Source organism: Neodiprion virginianus, chromosome 5 (assembly GCF_021901495.1).
Source record: "Neodiprion virginianus isolate iyNeoVirg1 chromosome 5, iyNeoVirg1.1, whole genome shotgun sequence".
Taxonomy (NCBI): domain Eukaryota; kingdom Metazoa; phylum Arthropoda; class Insecta; order Hymenoptera; family Diprionidae; genus Neodiprion; species Neodiprion virginianus.
Genome location: NC_060881.1, coordinates 29,718,423 through 29,738,357, shown reverse-complemented (window position 1 = coordinate 29,738,357; position 19,935 = coordinate 29,718,423). Strand labels below are relative to the sequence as shown.

Below are 19,935 nucleotides of genomic sequence, written 5' to 3'. Positions count from 1 at the left end.
AGCATCTACTTAAGATAAACATGATCAAACATTAGTTTAATTTTAAAGAAATAATCTTCATATATTTTTTTCCATTCAAGAAACTTCTTTCCATTGTTATTTTACATTATTCGAAAGAAATGATGTTCGGAAATATTTTAATTATCTATCTATCCGTATTGCAAATTGATTGTGGAGAAACAATCTAGCACACGGTAATTAAAAAATAGTTAAGCAGTAGAACTTCCAAGAATTAATCTAACTTATCTCAAAACTCAATATTCATACAGATATTTGTATGGTAAACATAATGTTTTCTCGTCAAAAAATACAATTGTCTTCTGTCTTTGTTTGATCGGTAAAGATCCGCTGCAGGTATTGAAACGAAAACAACCAACTCATGTTGACGGATTTCCTAAAAAGTAAGACATTAAATTTTCTTCAGCAAGAGAAACAAAAATATATTAAATAGATTTCCCAAAATTATTTTCATTGCTTTCAATGGTTCATTGAACGATATCAACAGTCTCCAAATTATTCATCGACATTATAATTACCTCTACCGATTTTCATCAGGCCAAACAATCTTCTCTATCCAGTCCAGGTAGTGGGAAATCCTCGTATAAACGCCAGGTGAATTTTTGAGTGCACATAAACGCCCAAAACTTGTAATGCCAATTATTCGATAGAGACATTTATGATTAGGATCCAATATTTGCAGAGGACCCCCAGAATCTCCTTGGCAAGTATCGCTTTGCCAGCCTCCACTAATATCTCCAGCACACAACATACTTGGCACAATCCCCCTCGGGATTGCGGTTGAACGATTCAATCGGAGAGCACAATCTACATTGTCTACAATGTCCAGACGAACTTTCAGCAGCTCGTCGCTACGCTCTTTGCCTGAAATCAGAAATTAGACGATAAGATAAAACCCTCAAAAATGCTAACGGGTTCTCTAGATCTTTTCAGTGACATTTAGAGACAATTGCTCTGACTTTACCAATCCCTGTGACACCCCAGCCACTCGCCCATGCTTGGATCGGCGTAGTATCAAACTCGGAGTACAAGCACGCAGGCTTTATATCCGACCCAAATGTCAGGGTTTTGTTCAATTTCAGAAGCGCCAGGTCAGCATAGACCGCGGGAGGTTTGTAAGATGGATGTCTTACAATCTCCCGTACCCCTATCATCTTCCCAGTTGTTTTATCGCCCAAATGATGAGCCCCGATGCGTACAATCTTCGGGGGTCCTCTGGAAGTGCAAAAAGTCATAAATCGAGTCGTTGGACGAATTGAAAACATGGATTGACTGTAAAGTCAAAGTCTATTTGCTGACAGTGAAAGATTACAAAACGGGCTTACGAAGATCCGTGAGTACAGTGACCGGCTGTGATTACCCATTGATTGGATATCAGACTGCCTCCGCAAAGAAAGGTTGCTTCATTGTTCTCGGATAGCCAGCCGAGTGCTACCATGTGAGAAAATTCACCTGGACGGGCAGTAAGTCCTCCAATGATCAGAGGATTATGCAATCCCCTACAGTTTTGGCGATTAGTTTTTTTCGTCGATACAGGTGAAGACCAGGTACCAACTAGTGGAAGAATCCACACGTTCCGTTGTTCAATCGCTTTATTGTACTCTGCACATTCTGTGAATCATACAATTGTCGATAAGCTAGAATCTGACTTTTAGGTGATAAAGTACTTTGTGTAATGTTCAGTTTTTTTCTACTAATGCTCGAGTACAGCTGCTTCATTAGTTACTATATTTTGCTTTGAAACAATTATGCTGTCACAGCACAAAGCTGTAGCATTCTAATTGTTTAGTAACGTAATAAGCAGCAAAATTACTTTTCTAAATGCAATATTTAGCTTGTTCCTGATTCATGGTCAACTTGTAAAAGTGAAGTGAAGTCTCAAACTTAGAGTCCAAGCAGAAAGTGCAAATACAAGCGCCTTAACTTCTACAGAGAATCTAGTACGTAAGAAATTCCTAAAACAGCCTACTTAAATCCGAAGTTCGCTTAGAAATTTCCCCTGGGAATATCCAGTCTTTGACATCATTCAACGGGCGTTTGTGAAGGTCCATATTTACAGGATTCTTATTAGTGATGAACTGTAAATTCTTAGAATTGGCAAAACTGCCATTGCCGGTTGGCTTGGTCAAATTGGCATTAGGCTTCCTAGCGTGTGGAGTTAGTCTTTGCCAGACAGAAGAATTTCTCTTGGGGCTCAATGTTGCTACAAGCAATGGGTTATCTTGATAAATAATATCAGCTCCTTCTTGTCGTAGGCTAAGGCCTTTGTCATAGGACGGCGGAGATTTCTCGGTCCAAGACGGACGTGGATCAATTTGATTGTTTACTTCATCAGGCCAAAGCCAAGAGTCGTTAGCTGCATGAAACGGAAAAACATGAAAAAAAGATGTATTACAAACAACGTAATGATGCAATAGTGAATGACGTTAATCTTAATTCCGATGAAAGAATAAATAAGTTGTTCTTATACTCTTATTGCTATATTATGTGTATATATATATATATGTATATATATTATTGAGAAAAAAAAACATAACATGTTCAACAACCCTCCCACATGCTTATTCCAAAACATAAATTAATATCGGTTATTCAGTTTCTGCAACCAGATGCTATTTTAGGGAAACGGATTATCAATAACTAAGAACTTAATAATGACCTGTGATATAATTAATGGTATTCAAAAAGGCCAAACGTGAGAATAAAATAATGATGAAAAACGATTTTAAAATAAACCTCGCCATGCTGCTTCGTTTGGAAATAAAACAGTTGCACACTCTTACCGACAAGACATGTGATCATTTGCGGCTATATACAGAACCTGTGATTGACGGTTACCGACATTGGTTGTCGATTTATCTCTTATCAGACCGCGCATTACACGCGAAATGTCGCGTACACTTCAGTCAACGAATCAAATTGTGTATTGAAACGGTATTGATCAGGGAGTGACTCGATGCTCCCTGATACCTTTGCTTCAGTCAACGCTGATATTGATCTTAATAGATCGATCAGCAGATGGGTTACAAACATATGTCAATCAAGTTTTTACGTCCTTGGGGGACGTGTAGAGATTTATTTCAATTGCATAATACATTGTTGTATGTCATAGATTTTGGCAGAAATACAATGAATTAATTTTCTTCAACATTAATTCCTTCTCATGTGGAATCTTGAAAGTCCGGGATATTAATCTCTTCGTTTACGGTACTGAGAACTTGTGCATACCTAGCGATATCGAGTGAAATCCTAGTCAAGAAATGCAAAAGGAATGCACACCGGTATCGATTGTTGCGAATTGTTGTACGCGTCTGCGTTCCCACAAACGTATTTCCCACGATGTAAGAAGATAAGTCGCGCTCCTGCGCAGTCATCGCAAAAAATTATCACGTGCCCCATCCGTATGAAGGCCATCTCGGATTTTCAACCAATCGTATTCGAGATCATTACGCGCGCACTTTAATTTAAGCGTTTATTTTGAAGATGGGTTCCATACGGTCGGCGCAAAACCTGACGAAAATGCGTCAAACGGAGGAACACACCCTATCTCTTAACATTATGGTATTCCTATGGCATAGTAGATACATTGTTGCGCTGCACAATTTGTGCCCTGCATTATTCCCGCCGTTCCCGCCATACCTTGACAGCCGAGCATCGAGTTGGTCGTCTGGTTTAAAATGTGATGGTTAGTGGTTTCCATCATGACTCAGAGGTGGTCGTGAACGACTACGACAGCCAGTTGAGTTCGTGTTTCGTAATTAAAAAAAAAAAAGAAGAAAAACCATATACACATATCTCTCCTTAAGTAGGCAAGAGATATGTCAGTGTAAACGCCCGGATAAATATAAGACCGATTCAGATCAATGATGATGATTAGCGCAACAGCGTGGACCTCGGGTCCCTCGAATAACCCCCAACCGTTGTAAATATATATTTTTTTTTTAAGTTCGATGCACGAGTTAAGGTGCGCTGCTGCTGCTGTTGCTGTTGCTGTTGCTGTACGTTGCTGTTTTCTCTCCGTTGCCTACCTGTTTCATTTTTGTACCACCTAACTCGCGCATTTATTCTCACAGTATAAATGATTTGGCTAAATAAAGTCGACAGTTTACACTCATACAAATCTCGCGTACGTAATAATAAACGTGCACATTACTAATATCTTATATTCTATCTCTCACGTACTCATTATTTATTTTTCAATTTTTGTGTTCTTTCTACCTTCTATTTTTAGTCGACCCTGAATAGTATTGTTGGTAAACTCGAGCCAGATTCTATAACAATCAGGTTCCGCTTCTTTTCTTCTTCTCGTTGCATCAATGCCAGTTAATTAATTCTTAATTAAAATTCACCGCAACACGTCTTAATCATTTAATAAGGAAACCAGAAACGAAACTGTATAAGCAGCAAAATCATTTCCTATTCATTTAATTATCCTGATCTTTTGTATTCAAATTGCTAGGTGTACCCTGTTTTAGCATCCTCTTAATCCCGTCGACAAGTGCGACGCAGAAGATTGAGCGATGGATCAGGCTAAAAACAGGCCAAGTAGAGCTCGTTTTCGTTCAGCAAGTAATTCCGCTCGAATTTTAGTCTTTGATCAACCTGAAACATCGGAGTCTAAGGCTAAAAGCGAGATGGAAGGATACAGGAATCTCACTCTGCCCAAAATGGAAAGCAAAGAAGCCCCTGTGAAACCAGGTACAAAATTACTTAGTTACATGTATGCGTTAGGGTCTACCTTTTCTGCCCTTTCACTGTAAAAGCAAGCCAATGTCTCGTATTTTTTTTATTTTATTTCTACACACTCATAGAACAGTGTAAAGTTTCATTTACCATGCGTTGGAATTTACCTAACCACAGGATTCTAGGAAAGGCGTAAGGTGGGATGATTCACAGTGGATAGTTTTCACAAAAGAACTTATTCACCACCTTCAAACTTATATGCCAAATTTTAAGTCATAGGCACTGTCTGTAGTATATGAATTGCTTATTTCAGGTAATCAAATAATCATGATTAGAGAAAAAGCAAATGAGGCCTAACCGGAGTAAACTTGATATTCCATTTGCTGAACAATAAACTAACAACATTCCTCTGTTTACCTGGTCTTCAATATTATTATTTTTTTTTTTTCTTTACACATTTGCAGCTGCCGATGAGATTTCCAATTTGGTACGGATGCGAAATTCTGCGATAGGGAAGTCAGCGCCGTCCCTTTCCATTCATATGGTTGGTAGAAATGAAAATAAATAAATGTCATCTACCACGAAACTTTGGCTAATCTGACATCCATGTTACAGCGTGACTTTAACATCCCACGGCGAGCAGCAAAAGCGGCTCATCGAAAATCATTCATTGCCACCACTTCTCCAACCCTGCCGCGTTGTCAGTCTCCAATTTGCGGTAAGTTCGGTGCAATCTTTGGGTGGAATAAAATTTAGTTAAGAACCATCAGAAACCTATAAATTTAACAAATCTTGTATATTTGAAGAATTTTATCTTCATATGAGAGAAGAATGGAAAATTTCTATGATGCACAATGTATGCGCAAGGAGTCAGCCGATTGTTTTTATTTTATTTTTTTCATATTTAGAGAAAGTTGGCTGTTAAGAAGGGGTGTGTCTCGTTTTTCAAAACCCCAAGCAATATTCTAGTTTAAACTATGGTATAGTAAGCTGTCTTAACGCCTGTTCCTAACGATAGACTATTTGTACAATTTGTAGGCAGTCCCCTAGAGAGTCCTAGGATGTCATCCAGTCCACATTTTCCTTTTGCACCAATTAAAAGGTACATACTTTGTCATTTTTAATGTCCTCTAATTTTGCACCTTTAGAAATTCTGCGTTATCTGAAATTGGTGTGCCAAGCTGATCTTTGTAGCTAGCTTGTTCGTTTTCACTTATCCAATGGCGCATCTAACTCGGCAGGGAAAGCAACACTTTTCTTTTGTCTCATTTATTTGTCTAACACATAAGATGTACAAAATAGTAAAATTTTCACAAACACACCTGTAGAACTGCTATCGTAATGTTCCAAAACTCTAAGCGTTTAAGACAGACTAATCACCATTCGTGAATTTATTCTTCACACAGAATCAACGCAAGCAGCACAGCAGTGGCCGATGGCAGGCGATGGTCCGTCGCAAGTCTACCTTCGAGTGGCTACGGGACGACTCCAGGCTCCAGTAATGTGTCTGTGAGTCTCTTTGACACTAATACGTAAACAGTTTACTTTCAACTTTGGATTTTGAAATCTATTTCCACCTAACAATGGAAGATCCCTTCTCGAATTCTTGCGGATATGTATTAGGACGTACTAGTCTACGCTCTTCGCTGTCTTACCAGTCTTAATCAGACATCAATCTCCTTTGAAATACTCTTCAGAATTCAGGTTACCAAAAATTTTACCTCATTATCCTGTTCGACACTCGTCATTTATCGCAAACAATGTCCCATTTTCAGTCCCAATGTTCGAGCCAGGAACGCCTTCACCAGTTACCCAACATACCGACCAAAGACGAACTCCGCATGCTGTCCTGTCACTTTTCAAAACCAGGTACGCCTTGCGGCTCGCACCCGGGCTTTCCTGGATCAAGTATATCCAGTATTCCAGGATCCATAGCTCTTAGCATGGAAGAAGAGGGTCGCAGATCGCCGATGCATCGTCCAAGGTCCAGAAGTTTGAGGTACGGCGATTTCTAGGCAGAGAAAATGGCGGGACCAATCGATGACGTTTCAATTTCAGTAACATCTGACCATTATTGACTTTTTCTTCGATCTTACAGTAGCCCGAGTCGATCTCCTGTTTTGGATAGCGAAATAGTGATGATGAACACGTTATACAAGGAGCGATTTCCCAAAGTAAGTAGAGTTTAAATGATAGTGACGATCGGAGAGGATTTTTATGAGATAGGATTTTTCAAGTGGTGTTAATAATGGGAAATTTCTCTTTCAGGCCACGCAACAAATGGAGGAAAGATTGACTAATTTTATTAACGAAAATCGTGAAATAGACGAATATGAACTGGTTACGCAGATAGCACCGGATTCTTTGCCTATACTGAGATTCGTCCATCATCAAGTGATAGAAATGGCTCGTGATTGTCTACAAAAATCTCAAGAAAAATTAATCACTTCTAGATACTTTTATGAGATGAGCGAAAATTTGGAAATACTCTTAATGGAGGTAATCGTTTCAAATATCAGTGGTTAATTCTTGGATCTATATTTAAACTTGAATCTTTCTTGTTTTACGATAAGTGACTTTATATTTAATTCCGTAAATTTTAATTTATAGACGAAAGAAAAATCTTTGGAAGCAGCAGCTAGACTAACAGGACTAATTAAAAAATTGTTACTAGTAATCTCAAGACCGGCGCGACTTTTAGAATGCCTCGAGTTTGATCCAGAAGAATTTTATCACCTTTTGGAGCAGGCGGAAGGGCAAGCTAGGATAAATATCGGAATCAAAGCCGATATTCCTCAGTACATAATTAACAAATTGTCACTTAATCGTGACCCGATCTCAGGTAAAAATTTTTCTCTTTTTTCGTTTGTTCCCGAATATAGATTAACACTGTCAAACGTCTTATTTTGGTGCACATTTTCTTCCGCAGAGTTACAGGAAGATTTGAATAAACTCGAAGACTCAGCGTCGTCTAGCGAAAATAATTTACTATTGGCTTCGTCTAGTCCAGGTAAAGAAGACGAAATTCGATCTCAGCGGGTGCCATGCGAAAGCGATTACGAAGTTTTGAAGCTGATAAGCAACGGAGCTTACGGAGCTGTCTATTTGGTGAAGGAAAAAATAACGAGGCAACGTTTTGCTATGAAAAAAATAAACAAGAACAATTTAATGTTAAGGAATCAAGTGGAACAAGTATTTGCCGAACGTGATATTATGAGTTTCACCGACAATCCTTTCGTCGTTTCCATGTATTGTAGTTTTGAAACAAAGGTATGCCGATCGAACGTTTGAGCAGAGAAAAAAAAAACATATTAAAAATGAGACTAATTTGGAACAGCAACGTCTTAACTTCACTCAATTTAATAACAATGCTTTTATTATATTTACAGAAACACTTGTGCCTCGTAATGGAATACGTTGAGGGAGGTGACTGCGCGAATCTCTTGAAAAATATCGGACCATTACCACCAGATATGGCTAGATTTTATTTTGCTGAAACTGTTTTAGCTGTTGAATATTTGCACAATTACGGTATCGTTCATCGGGATTTAAAACCTGACAAGTAAATGAAATACACAAAACATTGTGTCTTGAATAACCGAAAGAAATTAGCTCAATATCTATCTCAAAGTTAACGACTATTTTTATAATTTGCCACTCTACTTTTCAGCTTACTCATCACCGCTCTGGGTCACATAAAATTGACAGATTTTGGCCTCAGCAAGATGGGTCTCATGTCCCGTGAGTATTACGTGCCTACTGTGAACCTAAATACGTTAATAAGACTGTACTTGTATCTACTGATTTAATTTTAAAGGTCACCTTTCATTACAAAAACCTAAGACATCTTCAAGAATGCGATAGTTACTGCAGTTTTCACATTAATTCATCTAATTTTACCCTGGCGCAATTGAATTTCAGGTACACCCTCTCATTCAATTGTTTACTTATGTTCCATTCTTCCTCATTCCAGTGGCAACAAATCTGTACGAAGGTTACGTGGACAGAGATACTCGGCAATTCTCCGATAAACAGGTATTCGGAACCCCCGAATACATAGCGCCCGAAGTGATCCTTCGCCAAGGTTACGGAAAGCCTGTTGACTGGTGGTCAATGGGTATAATACTGTATGAGTTCTTGATTGGCTGTGTTCCATTTTTCGGAGAAACACCCGAAGAATTATTTGCCCACACGGTCAATGGTAAAGTACCATTTCTCATACATACATACTCTTTTACCATTTTTCAATCTCTTCATCCTTTGCGTCACCCATTATTGTTCTGAGTCAACGTTTATAACAAGACGAGCTGGCCTGGCAGACGTTGTCCTGCCGTGTCCTGTAGGTGCGCGATCATGTGTTGGCAATAGGCAAAATAAGTTAACAATCACCACCTATCAGATCTTATCATAGCTATGAACTATCATTTCGACAATACAAATATATTACACAGAAGTTACACGATCACTACAGACTCAACAAAGAATTATATATATAAAGTTAGTATTCTGTAGTTTTAGGGGTCACCGATTACGAATCTGAACTCAGATTTCAACAATTCAAGATGGCGGATCCAATATGGTGGATGAAAGTTTCAAATTTGATCGAATATGGTTAAAAAAAACTGTATGCAGGGGTTTTTGGACTTGCTGATTGGATTTGCTTTACTGAATTTTCAAAATCTGATTTCAGATTCGAAATGAACCATCCCAAAAATCTCTGGATAGAGTTTTTTTTGTCCGGATTCGATCGAATTTGAAATTTTCTTTCGCCATATTGGATTCGCCATCTTGAATTTTCGAAATCCAATTTCAGATCCGTAATCAGCGACCCCAAAAACTTATAATTTATTTAAAAAATGTATAATGTGTAAAAGGATAACTTTCTCGGAAATGAATTATTCCTACAATTTTCATTACAATACTACAATATTGCAATAGTTACTCTCGAATATCGCAAACCTATTATTATACTATCAGAAACAGCATAAAACCGTAAAGAAATATGTTGAAAAGTTCTCTAAATGTGCAAAAAATGGACATAAAATAGGTGGAAAGAATACATACCACTTTGACTTAAAGGGTTAATCACATCTCTGCCCTTTCAGACGACATCGAGTGGCCTGATAATGATGACTGGCCAGTACAACCGGAAGCAAAGGATATAATAACTGCACTTTTGCAACAAAGCCCTAGGGATCGCCTGGGAACAGCGGGATCTCACGAAGTTAAGGAACATCCTTATTTCTTTGGCGTCGACTGGAACAGTCTTTTGAGACACAAGGCTGAATTCGTTCCGCAGTTGACAAACGATGAGGACACAAGTTACTTCGACTGTAAGTTGACGCGGCTTGAAACCAACGATGCTCAAGATCTTCGAAATAACTTGTTCGCTTTTCTTTTCAGCTCGTATGGACCGCTACAATCACGATTTGGGTGATGATACGGACGACACCGATGACTCTCCTCTCTTTGGCTCGTTTTCATCATACTCACCGCAATCGCGCAAAATATCTCAGACAAGGCCGCAGTTGTTTAACATGTCTGAGCCAGAATTGGACTTTTCTCGAAAGCAATTATTCCGCTGCGAGTCCGAAACCTCGGACGCTCAATTATCTCCTGGCTTTGTGCAAAACGTTGCTTCTGTAGCACAGAAGTCATTGCAAAAGAATTTGCTGCTTGATAAGAATCAGTCGCAGACTAAGAATAACTCGTTTCATGAATCTCCAGATAAAACTGCAGACAAGTCTGATCCAAATAGTACTGGTTCTACGATATCTGCGACCTTCAGTAGAGATGCGCAATCAACGAGTGCTACAAAAAATAGCAGCGGTGATGCACTCTCCGTCAGTTTGAGTACTCCGGATTCTTCTCAAACCGAATCCGATGACGTCAGCCCGCAGATTCAAAGAAAACGCCATTCGCATACACGCGACAAGCTGCCCAGGTTCAGTATATCCATTGACGACGAACACATGTGAGTTATTTAGCCTAATTGGCATCGTGTTTTTGTTTTTAAATATTCATTTAATCGACGCGTATATTTTTCGTGAAAACGCAGTCTGAATCTATTTTCAATTTTACCCTGTTTGCACCTCAATGTCTGGCTAAAAAACTTCGCATTTCAACATATTCGCAAATTAAAAACAAAGCCTGTGAAAGAAAGGAAATAACTTATGATTTATTTCATATTTAAATTATAACGCTGGCGAAGCGAGCAATCATTGAGAATTAGAGTAATGACACTGTCTGAATCAATTCTCTGCAATATTCAATTCTTTGGGTCTAAAAAATCGTTTCTGTCAGTAGAGAAACTCTTTTTTTTATTCAGACTATGTCATATTATTCTGTCAAGACTTGACGATAGCAAAGTTAAGCCCAGAAAATCGTTTACCTTCAACCTAAGTCTCCATTTTTATTATAGATTGGATCTAGCGGCTGCTAACAGGGATGCTGCGGATGACAAGCACAATTCCAGCACAGATTCGTTCGAAACGTTCGCAATGTCTTTGCTACCCTTGACAAAACACAGATCCAGATCGGTGATAAAATCTGCATCAACCAGCGGGCTGTCTCTGGTCATACCGACGAGTAAGCGTCGTCTTTACCTTGAAGTATATTCTGTCTCTGAAAGTAGATGAGAAACTTTAACAGGTAGCAAAGTACTTGTTTCTCAATTAAAAGTTAATAAATATCTTTGCCTTTTCAGATGACTTACCATTGACGCAGCCAATCGAATCACCTGGCGGCTCTTCCACCGCCTCCTCTCGGGATACTTCGCCATGTAGAGAACTCAGCCCTCTGGTAACCAGTCTCAAACCACCAACCATCATTAGGCGAGGTCCCTGCGGCTTCGGATTCACCGTTCACACCATACGTGTTTATTATGGTGACAGCGATTTCTATACCATGCATCATTTGGTCATGGTAAGTAAATTGCGAAATTTTCCAAAATTTGATCATTTTTCTGTACGAAATTTACAAATATTACATGATAATTGACCTTAAAACCCAAGAATTGTCTGAAATAGCCCTTTTCAAAGACAAATATAGGGTGTTTACTGCTCCTTAAATATCCTTATCAGGTAATCGGTGTATCGTAAAGCAATTATGTTGAGTTTCTTACAGGCGGTCAATCAATCTAGTCCAGCATTTGAGGCGGGACTTAGACCCGGAGACTTGATAACTCACATTAACGGTGAAGCAATTCAGGGGCTTTATCACACGCAAGTTTTGCAGCTAATGCTGAGCGGAGGAGATCATGTAACTTTGCGAAGTACGCCACTGGAAAATACGAGCATTAAAAGCGGGGGTAGAAAGCGTGAGTTGGGGCAGAGTAAAATGGCGAAAAAATCGCTTCACAGACAGAGAAAGCAGAAGCGCGATCATTCGGACAAAAAACGAAAGACATCGCTGTTCAGAAGAATCAGTTCTAAACGAGCCAGTGTCGAGATGCAGCAGGTACGGCGAATGGTTTGCAATCTATGCTAACGCAAATAAACAAATCAAAAGTCAATAAACAAACAGATCAAATCACAAAGGAATAGTTGAACAAGACCGAACATTTTCGCTACTGTTACGTGTTTACAAAAAACAGAAATAATAATTTATCACTGCCACTAAGTTCTGTATTTTATTTGTTCATTTATATTTTTTTCTTATCGTTACAGCCGTTAAGTATCAGTTGTCCTTTGTCGGCACCAATCCTTCCCAGTGACAGCAAACCTCCACTTATGGTATGATTTTCATGAAAATTTATTTATTTATTAACTCATAAATACGATAATCATACTCTAATCATATGTCTTGATTTCACATTTTGTACTGTTGAATCATCAATCATACACGATATATTCGTCCATACTAAGTTTATCATCAAATATCAAAACACCATACAATCAATTTCTGCAACACCCCAGACTTATTTCAAACTTTCCAGAATTTGATTGATACTTTTGGGACATAAGTATACTCAACTTTTTCAACACTTACTTCTTTGTAAATTCAGGGATTAACAAATACGTTACTCGATTCACTGTCAATTCTTCTTTCTGAAAATAACGGTAATTGTTTAAAGAAAAATCGATGTAAAAAACAAACATTAAGTAGACTTCTATTGCAAATATTAACCGATGTACAAATTTTTAAAGCTAATCTGAAATGGTGACAAGTAGAGAATTTGATTATTGTTTTGATGTGGCAGCGCCGTGATCAATACATTATATTGTACACAAGAACATTCAATTTTTTCAGTTAGACAGTATCGATAAAATAAAATCAATGTTCAAGGCTTGCCTACATTTTCTTATTGCAAACCTATAAACACGCAGATTTATTTGTAAGCTTGTACGTCTAAACCGAGTAAAACGATAATAATAACGATTTAGTCAAATGAAAAACTTACAGATGGCTGCGGGAATCTGTTCTCCGTCAATGGTTACTCCGAGTCGTTCGTTCCAGTCATTTACTCGCTCTTTACCGCCTCAGGAATCGGCACCGTTTTTCAACGCCTGTACCAAGTCAGTCTGCAGCCCGTCACCTCCAATAAATCGATCCAGTTCGGAATCCTACCACTCGACGACCACCTCGAGCCCATGCTCAAGTCCCAGTTCTTCGTCGTCCAGTACAAATCCTCCTATAGGGAACATATCGAGTATCGCTAATCAGTCTCATTATCAGAGGCCAAGTACGCTGCATGGACTGAAGCACAAGCTCCACACTGCTGCGAAAAATATTCATTCCCCAAACAGGAGGAAATCTGTCGGTCACATACCCCTTTCGCCTTTGGCCAGGACTCCCAGTCCATCGCCCATCCCTGCCAGCCCAACGAGGAGCCCGAGTCCTCTGGCTTTTCCCACTGGGCATCAGCCGGGAAGTTCTAATACAACACAATCTTACAGTCCAGGTAAGAAATATTTCCTTATTGTACTTACGCATATTTATGGTAGAACTGATTGCCTTTACTTCTAGGAAATAATTAGGGGAAGTATCCCAATATGGTGAATGTGTTAGAGGTCGGCCACTCAGTGATTGCTAAATGGGAAGTTTTATTGTTACCAAAGTCTACACCTACAAAAGAAGAAGATGAAACAAGTGGCCGACTACTAACAAGTTCACCCTAGTTTAGAAATGACAAAGAGCTATGAAACCAAGAATTAAATGTGTCGAATTAAATGCAATTAAAATAATGCTCTCTTAACACAGACAATATTTCACAACTACAAATGCCAATATCCAAGAAGATCGGTAATTGACCGTTTGAGTCACACATTACGGTGCTGAGTCATCTTTTATAACAAGATAGTATTCGATAGTTTTTAGGCTTGCTGATGATGAATCTGAAATCAGATTTCAAAAATTCAAGATGGCGGATCCAATATGGCGGACGTAAATTTCCAATTTGATCGAATACGCCAAAAAAACTCTGTGCAGGGAATTTCGGGGTCGCTGACTGGATTCGCCATGCTGAATTTTCAAAATCTGATTTCAGATTCATCGTCAGCAACCCCAAAAACCTCTGGACAGAATTTCTTCTCTGGATTCGATTGAATTTGAAATTTTCGTCCGCCATATTGGATTCACCATCTTGAATTTTTTAAATCTGTTTTCAGATTCATAATCAGCGACCCCAAAAACATGTAATTTTTGTAAAACATGTATATGTGTAAAGGGGTACCTTTTGGGGAAATTAACTATTCGTTCAATTTTCACAACTTTTTTTAATCAGGTTGTTTCTAACAATAATAATTTACATCATATTGCAATAATTACTCTTAGTATACTATCAGAAATAGCAACAAAAAAACCGTAAAGAAATATGTCGAAAAGTTCTCTAAATATACAAAAACTGTATATAAAATAGGTGGTAAGAATACTTATCGCTATGACTCGAAAGATTGATAAGTTCAGCGAGGTCGCATTAGTTTAACACTTTACTTCGGTGCAATCCATCGCTTCAAAGTTTATCTCTGTATGCAAAAAGCACTGATTGAAATAAATTCAAATTAACCTCAGATGAATTTCTTAAACCTTGTTGGAACACTTGCAACGGTAGTATTTCATCAATATTGTTTTGAACCCAAGTGTATCCAATTAATCTAAGCGGTACATATATTTAGGGGTTTCTCTGTCGACGCCAAGCGGTCAGAAGAAAGGTTTTAGTCGTCCGAAATCGGCGGAGCCTGGATCGCCGCTGTTAAGACGGGCGCTGAGTCCGGATCGCTTGCATCCCCGTTCGGCAGAAAGTAAAACGTCTATATCACCATTGGCAAATACTGTGCTGAAAGTGATACCGCGAGTGACGATTGCCCAGACATCCATGACTGACACCGCAAATGAGGCGAGTATCGCCCATTCAAAAGAGAGCATCGATTCGAAGGCGGAGAAAAAATTGGTCGACCAAAAAACCACCACGGAATATCCCAAGCTGACTCATAGTATGTCGATAAACATAGCGAACGTTGGAATACAGAATAGCACACAGCTGCCACGGATAGCCGAAGAAAAGGACTCGCCGACTGGAAGCAGGAGTGACGACTACTCGTCGAAAAGCATTGGAAAGCTGGAGCAAGCCAGCGATACATCAAAGTCAAATGATTCGGTGGGATCCGGAAAGGATTTGAAGGAATCCTCCTTCGTTATGACGAGAAAAAGCGTTCTTAACGCCGTCGAAAGGCTGCAATCTGCCTCGGAAGAGGCTGCAGCCGAACGTCCAGAGGCATCTTCGTTCCGTAATAGAAAATCTGAGGGCGTCGTTTCCCAGAGAAAATACAGTGTCGCCGAGTCAAAATTCTGCAGCAAAAACTGGTTGGATTCAGTCGCCGAAAAAGATCCTCCCAAGCAAGCAAAACCTCCCGAGCCGTTACCCCTTAAGCAAATGTCCACGCTTATGCAGAGGAAAGCGAGTGTCTTCGACCTCAAGATGTCGGATAAAAATTCGAATGACTCGAGCATGGAAGGCAAGAAGATTTTGAAGAGATACAAAGTCGATCCTGACACTGGCAGCTCGAGCCAGGAAAAAAACACTACTGGTGACAAGAAAAATAATTAGACCAGAGTTTCGACGAACTTTACCACCGATTTGATCGATCTATATTTTTTCCCTTTTTTCCCCATCGATAGCACATTGCTTGAAGTAGTAAAATTTACGGTTTGTTCATCGATTGGTATAAGGACCTCTTGATTGTAACGTCGAATGTTTTTCAACGAATTATTATCCCCAAGGTACTCCCAAGGTTTACCTGTGAATTTTCCACATATCGGTGAAATTACCGAACATTTTGAAGCTGATAACTGCAATTTTTTGTCCTCGTTATTTGTGTTTCCTTACGTAGATTGAACAAATTCGGGGATAAATTGAGACTGAAAACACACGTTGGTCCGGCTGTGTGTTAATAATTACGCACGTTTGATAACGACAAATGGCTATTTCGAATTCGAATAGTAATATTTACTCGCATAATCAATCAGTTTAACAGTTTTCGCATTTAGCTTTAGGCTTGAAATTCATTTCCGCAGTGAAATGATTGCGATTTTTTTTTTTTTTTTAATCAATTTGTTACCGTCACTTTAATAACATCAGTCCATACGAAGATCGAATTAGACAACCTGCTAAGATGATTTTTATGCTCAGTTCGCCAATTTTTTTTTTTTTTTATACGTAAATTGAAGAAACACAACTGAAAATTCAGTTCAAACAATTTACCAGTTTTAATATGTGAGATCGAAATACAAAAAAGCAAAAACAACCAGTTAGTATAGAAATTCGAATGTTTACACCTCATGTGTTACACAATCAAATTCTTTCACGCCATCTCTTTATTGTTACCTGTCTCTTTTAATCTCTCTTTAGTGCGTTTGCACATAGCAAATTGATCAACGAAGGAGTAAAAACACTTGAGTCTATTAGGAAGTTGGAATAATTCGTTTGATTAAAAAAAAAAAATAAAAAAAAAAAAAAAATATCTGAAACTTGACGAACAAAACACGGAAAAGCAAAGAATAAAAAATATGTAATCGTGTTCGAAATATTTTCTGTATAGTTAGCATGGTTATCGTTTTTCGTCCATTTCGTCGATGTATGATTAACTACGATTTTACATAGTTTCGTAAGCTCAAAGCGTTTAGAAACAACAAAATAATAATTATATTAATAATAACATATGAAAATAAAAATAAGAAGCGAAAATGGAACAGCAACGGTGCAAAAAAAATTATCGTGACACTTATTCAGATCACTTTATTAAAAATCGATCAAGATAAATTACTTGGATTCAGACCGAACCTAAGTGTGGATACATCCGCGTAAGGATGTAACTTTGTACTAGACTTTTCTTTGTCCCCTTTCAATTCACGCAGGTTCATGTATACGAAATAGATTTATCGTTTAAGAGTCGTACGCAGCTTATTCTCTTTTCTCCTCAGAATATCGTTAAGCAATCCCTACTCTCATTGTACTTTGTTACGTGTGATAGAAAAAACAACTTACAAAAAATAATAATCGTAATAACGTGTATAATAACAATGAAACATAATCAAAAATAACCAGTGGAGGTTTCTGTAATCGGAAAATTAAATATGTCGCTATACGTTAGAACTACTTTCACTATGTATCGCGTATATATCGTATATTGTTCCGAATATAAGCCGAGGTTTTTTGTCGTTGACAGAACCCGCCAAAATTGTCCTCGTCTTACGTGCGGGTAACTGAGAAAAACATTCTGAAATATTGTCTGAAAATTTGTGGTAGTCTTATACTAGGAACAATACGGTAATAGGTTCACATTACACGTGCTTGAATAAAAAGAATAAAAACTGCCTCAGTTTTCGAGTATACAATTGTTGCAAGTCGTAGTTTGAGAGACATTGTAGAGAGGTTTACATCGTAGTTAGAGAATAGATTTTGAAATGATGAGATTTTCATTATGGCGATTTTAGATTTGTGTATTTTTCTTTCTTATTTTTCTCTTTTTCATCTCTCTGAAAAATAATTACCATAGACCGCACTACTGCGGTATCGATTTTATAACGTATACAAATATACACAAATATATTTACAACTATTATACAAACAAATGCACGTGCTATATGTATTATAATAAATATAATAACAAATACACGACACGTGAAATCGTTCGAGGCTGCTTCAGCCGTAAATTTATAATCCGCGGTGTTCCTTAGCTCTACGTATTAAAAATTATTAATATACAATTTTACGCTCTGTATATGTTGATAAATAACTGGTTAATATTTAACTTTGAACACGTTTCATCAGATTACGTATACTAATAATAATAATAATAATAATAATCGCTCGTCGAGAACTTGAATATAATACTGCTGAAAGAAAAAAAAAAAACGTAAAAAGCGAATTAATTAAGATTAGAATAAACTGCATTAAAAAAAAAAAAAAAAAACATTCGATCAAAAATAACAAGTCTTTACATGATCATAATCAATGTTCACATTTTCAAATAATTCCGGTTACGTTCACTCACTATATATTTAACAACATTTTTTAGGTCGTTCTGTCCTAACGTAATATGTGCAGGAAAAACTTTGACTATATAAATTGATTATAATCTCTGTATATATATGAAATTACATATCAATCGCCATTTTTTCAACGATCAAGAGCACGCTTGTGTAAGTGGGCATCGGAGTTTTAAAAAACGCATTGAAAAAATGAAAAATAAAAAAAATAAAAAAAAAATAAAATAAAATAAAAAATCAAGAAATAATGACACTTGAAGGGCATAACAGAAACAAAAGGGAAAATGTAATTCCGCGCCGTTTGTGACTGTAATTTTTGAAGCTAACTCGCTTTAGAATAATTAAACCGGTTATCCGTTATAACCCACCAATTCTGTACTTTTTTTTATCTAATTTGTTATAATCCACCTACGCGTTTCAGTATTATTCATATTCCGATTGTGAAAATCGTTGGATAGTTAATTTAGGCAGTGCAGATTTTCTTTTCCTGTCGTTGACCGATTTATCGTGATGATTAGTAGATTTTCTTTTCTGTTGTCGGTATGAAAATTGAATGAATAAAAATAAAAACAAATGATAAAAAAAAAAAAAAACGACCTTTTCTTCTTTTTAACGTGGAAAAGAAGGGTTTCCTCATCTATGCTATCATATAATTGGAAAAGGGTGGAAATCCTGCGGTGATTTTATTTCTTCCACATTCGATAGTTTGTTTTGATTTTCCTCTTTTTACAGATTTAACTACTATTCTTATTACCGTTGATTTTGTTAGGCACGGGGACGATCTGTATACCTATATAATAGCGTATTTATAACAAAATTCTACATGAAATGTACGGCTTAACACGTTCGCTAATAGTTAGTTAGATTGAAAATAGTCATATACTGTATACATAGTATACATGTAGTTATTGTCACACATGCAATTAGTTTGTTTCGATAATTCGAATTATATTGAATAATTATACTTGGAGGCTAAAGTATTAACTGACGTTATACGTGTGCTTTGTTTAGTTCTTTTTTTTTTTTCTTCTTTCTTCTGATTTATTATAATTACTTATTAAGGTATTCCGTCGTATAATAATAGTTGTAGATCGATATTTCTCGTTGTTATATTTATAGTAATGTACTAATAGTATACTAAGCATACCTAGTTTCAATTTTGGTGTGATTTCCATTATATTTTTAAGTGACAAGAAAAAAAAAAATTGTAACACAAAATTGCCTTGATCAGAGCTCCTGCATCCTACAGACGTGCGATTATAGAAGTATAATATACGTATACGTTGTATGCATTTGATGGATACCTGGATGCTACGATCAATCGATCAAACGAAAAATGGATTACCGATTTTCGGCTAATCAGTATTTGGAAAAATTTCCGATTGATTGATCGATCGGTTGTTTGATTAACGAAATTTCACCTAATTCGAACATTTGACTAAATCAATCCATCGAATCCATTATAAAATGGTTTTTATAAAAACTATCGATTGAATTAATCGAGAAACTAGAATGATTTTTCGATTCTTAATTGAAAGAATTTATTGGGACTTTTTATTAATTGATAAAGAAATCAATCAATCCCTAGGTCTGATGTGTATAATAATATGTGTAATATATGTTCGTTGTTGCTTTCTATTGGAAAAACGATATTTTACTTTAATTCTCTATAGGTACGTGTGTAGGCAGGACGAGTTACTCGTCCGCTTTTGTGATGCAAAAAATTGTTTAAGAAAATCCGGTTGT

General features: G+C 37.3%; 2 protein-coding genes and 1 long non-coding RNA gene across 15 annotated transcripts; 1 reads left to right on the top strand and 2 right to left on the bottom strand.

Moving 5' to 3' along the window:
- Nucleotides 1-69: 69 nt before the first annotated feature.
- LOC124305248 (serine protease snake-like) lies at nt 70-3,763 on the bottom strand. Of its 3 annotated transcripts, none has more exons than XM_046764444.1 (6): nt 3,658-3,763; nt 1,988-2,374; nt 1,344-1,629; nt 983-1,233; nt 537-882; nt 70-394 (listed from the first exon to the last, which is right to left on the bottom strand). In XM_046764444.1, exons 1-5 carry the CDS (start codon nt 3,719-3,721, stop codon nt 539-541), a joined length of 1,332 nt encoding a protein of 443 aa, XP_046620400.1. In that variant the 5' UTR covers nt 3,722-3,763; the 3' UTR covers nt 70-394; nt 537-538. The 3 variants fall into 3 exon arrangements, with proteins under 3 accessions (XP_046620400.1, XP_046620401.1, XP_046620399.1); XM_046764445.1 differs by lacking the exon at nt 3,658-3,763 and adding an exon at nt 2,802-2,835; XM_046764443.1 differs by lacking the exon at nt 3,658-3,763 and adding an exon at nt 2,678-2,788.
- Nucleotides 3,700-18,823, top strand: LOC124305240 (microtubule-associated serine/threonine-protein kinase 2). 11 transcript variants are annotated; one of them, XM_046764420.1, is made up of 22 exons: nt 3,700-3,940; nt 4,494-4,716; nt 5,166-5,245; nt 5,317-5,419; nt 5,740-5,803; nt 6,108-6,210; nt 6,477-6,700; nt 6,800-6,875; nt 6,970-7,200; nt 7,312-7,543; nt 7,631-7,971; nt 8,091-8,263; nt 8,372-8,442; nt 8,675-8,902; nt 9,807-10,034; nt 10,105-10,675; nt 11,123-11,289; nt 11,408-11,625; nt 11,827-12,159; nt 12,369-12,434; nt 13,105-13,603; nt 14,817-18,823. In XM_046764420.1, exons 2-22 carry the CDS (start codon nt 4,539-4,541, stop codon nt 15,746-15,748), a joined length of 5,118 nt encoding a protein of 1,705 aa, XP_046620376.1. In that variant the 5' UTR covers nt 3,700-3,940; nt 4,494-4,538; the 3' UTR covers nt 15,749-18,823. The 11 variants fall into 11 exon arrangements, with proteins under 11 accessions (XP_046620376.1, XP_046620374.1, XP_046620375.1 ...); XM_046764418.1 differs by having other exon boundaries at nt 4,478-4,716; XM_046764419.1 differs by having other exon boundaries at nt 3,700-4,010.
- Nucleotides 14,026-14,661, bottom strand: LOC124305251 (uncharacterized). The gene is made up of 2 exons (XR_006908354.1): nt 14,335-14,661; nt 14,026-14,213 (listed from the first exon to the last, which is right to left on the bottom strand). It is a non-coding gene; the product is annotated as an uncharacterized LOC124305251 (long non-coding RNA).
- Nucleotides 18,824-19,935: the final 1,112 nt, after the last annotated feature.

What these genes read in the sequence shown, in the direction of transcription:
- LOC124305248 (XM_046764443.1), bottom strand. Translation starts at nt 2,762, where the DNA reads ATGGCGAGGTTTATTTTAAAATCGTTTTTCATCATTATTTTATTCTCA. An exon ending in CACTGTACTCACGGATCTTC is followed by an intron (nt 1,234 to 1,343) that starts GTAAGCCCGTTT and finishes TTGCACTTCCAG; the next exon opens with AGGACCCCCGAAGATTGTAC. An exon ending in CTGGGGTGTCACAGGGATTG is followed by an intron (nt 883 to 982) that starts GTAAAGTCAGAG and finishes TTCTGATTTCAG; the next exon opens with GCAAAGAGCGTAGCGACGAG.
- LOC124305240 (XM_046764420.1), top strand. Translation starts at nt 4,539, where the DNA reads ATGGATCAGGCTAAAAACAGGCCAAGTAGAGCTCGTTTTCGTTCAGCA. An exon ending in TGGAAATACTCTTAATGGAG is followed by an intron (nt 7,201 to 7,311) that starts GTAATCGTTTCA and finishes TTTAATTTATAG; the next exon opens with ACGAAAGAAAAATCTTTGGA. An exon ending in GGACACAAGTTACTTCGACT is followed by an intron (nt 10,035 to 10,104) that starts GTAAGTTGACGC and finishes TTTTCTTTTCAG; the next exon opens with CTCGTATGGACCGCTACAAT.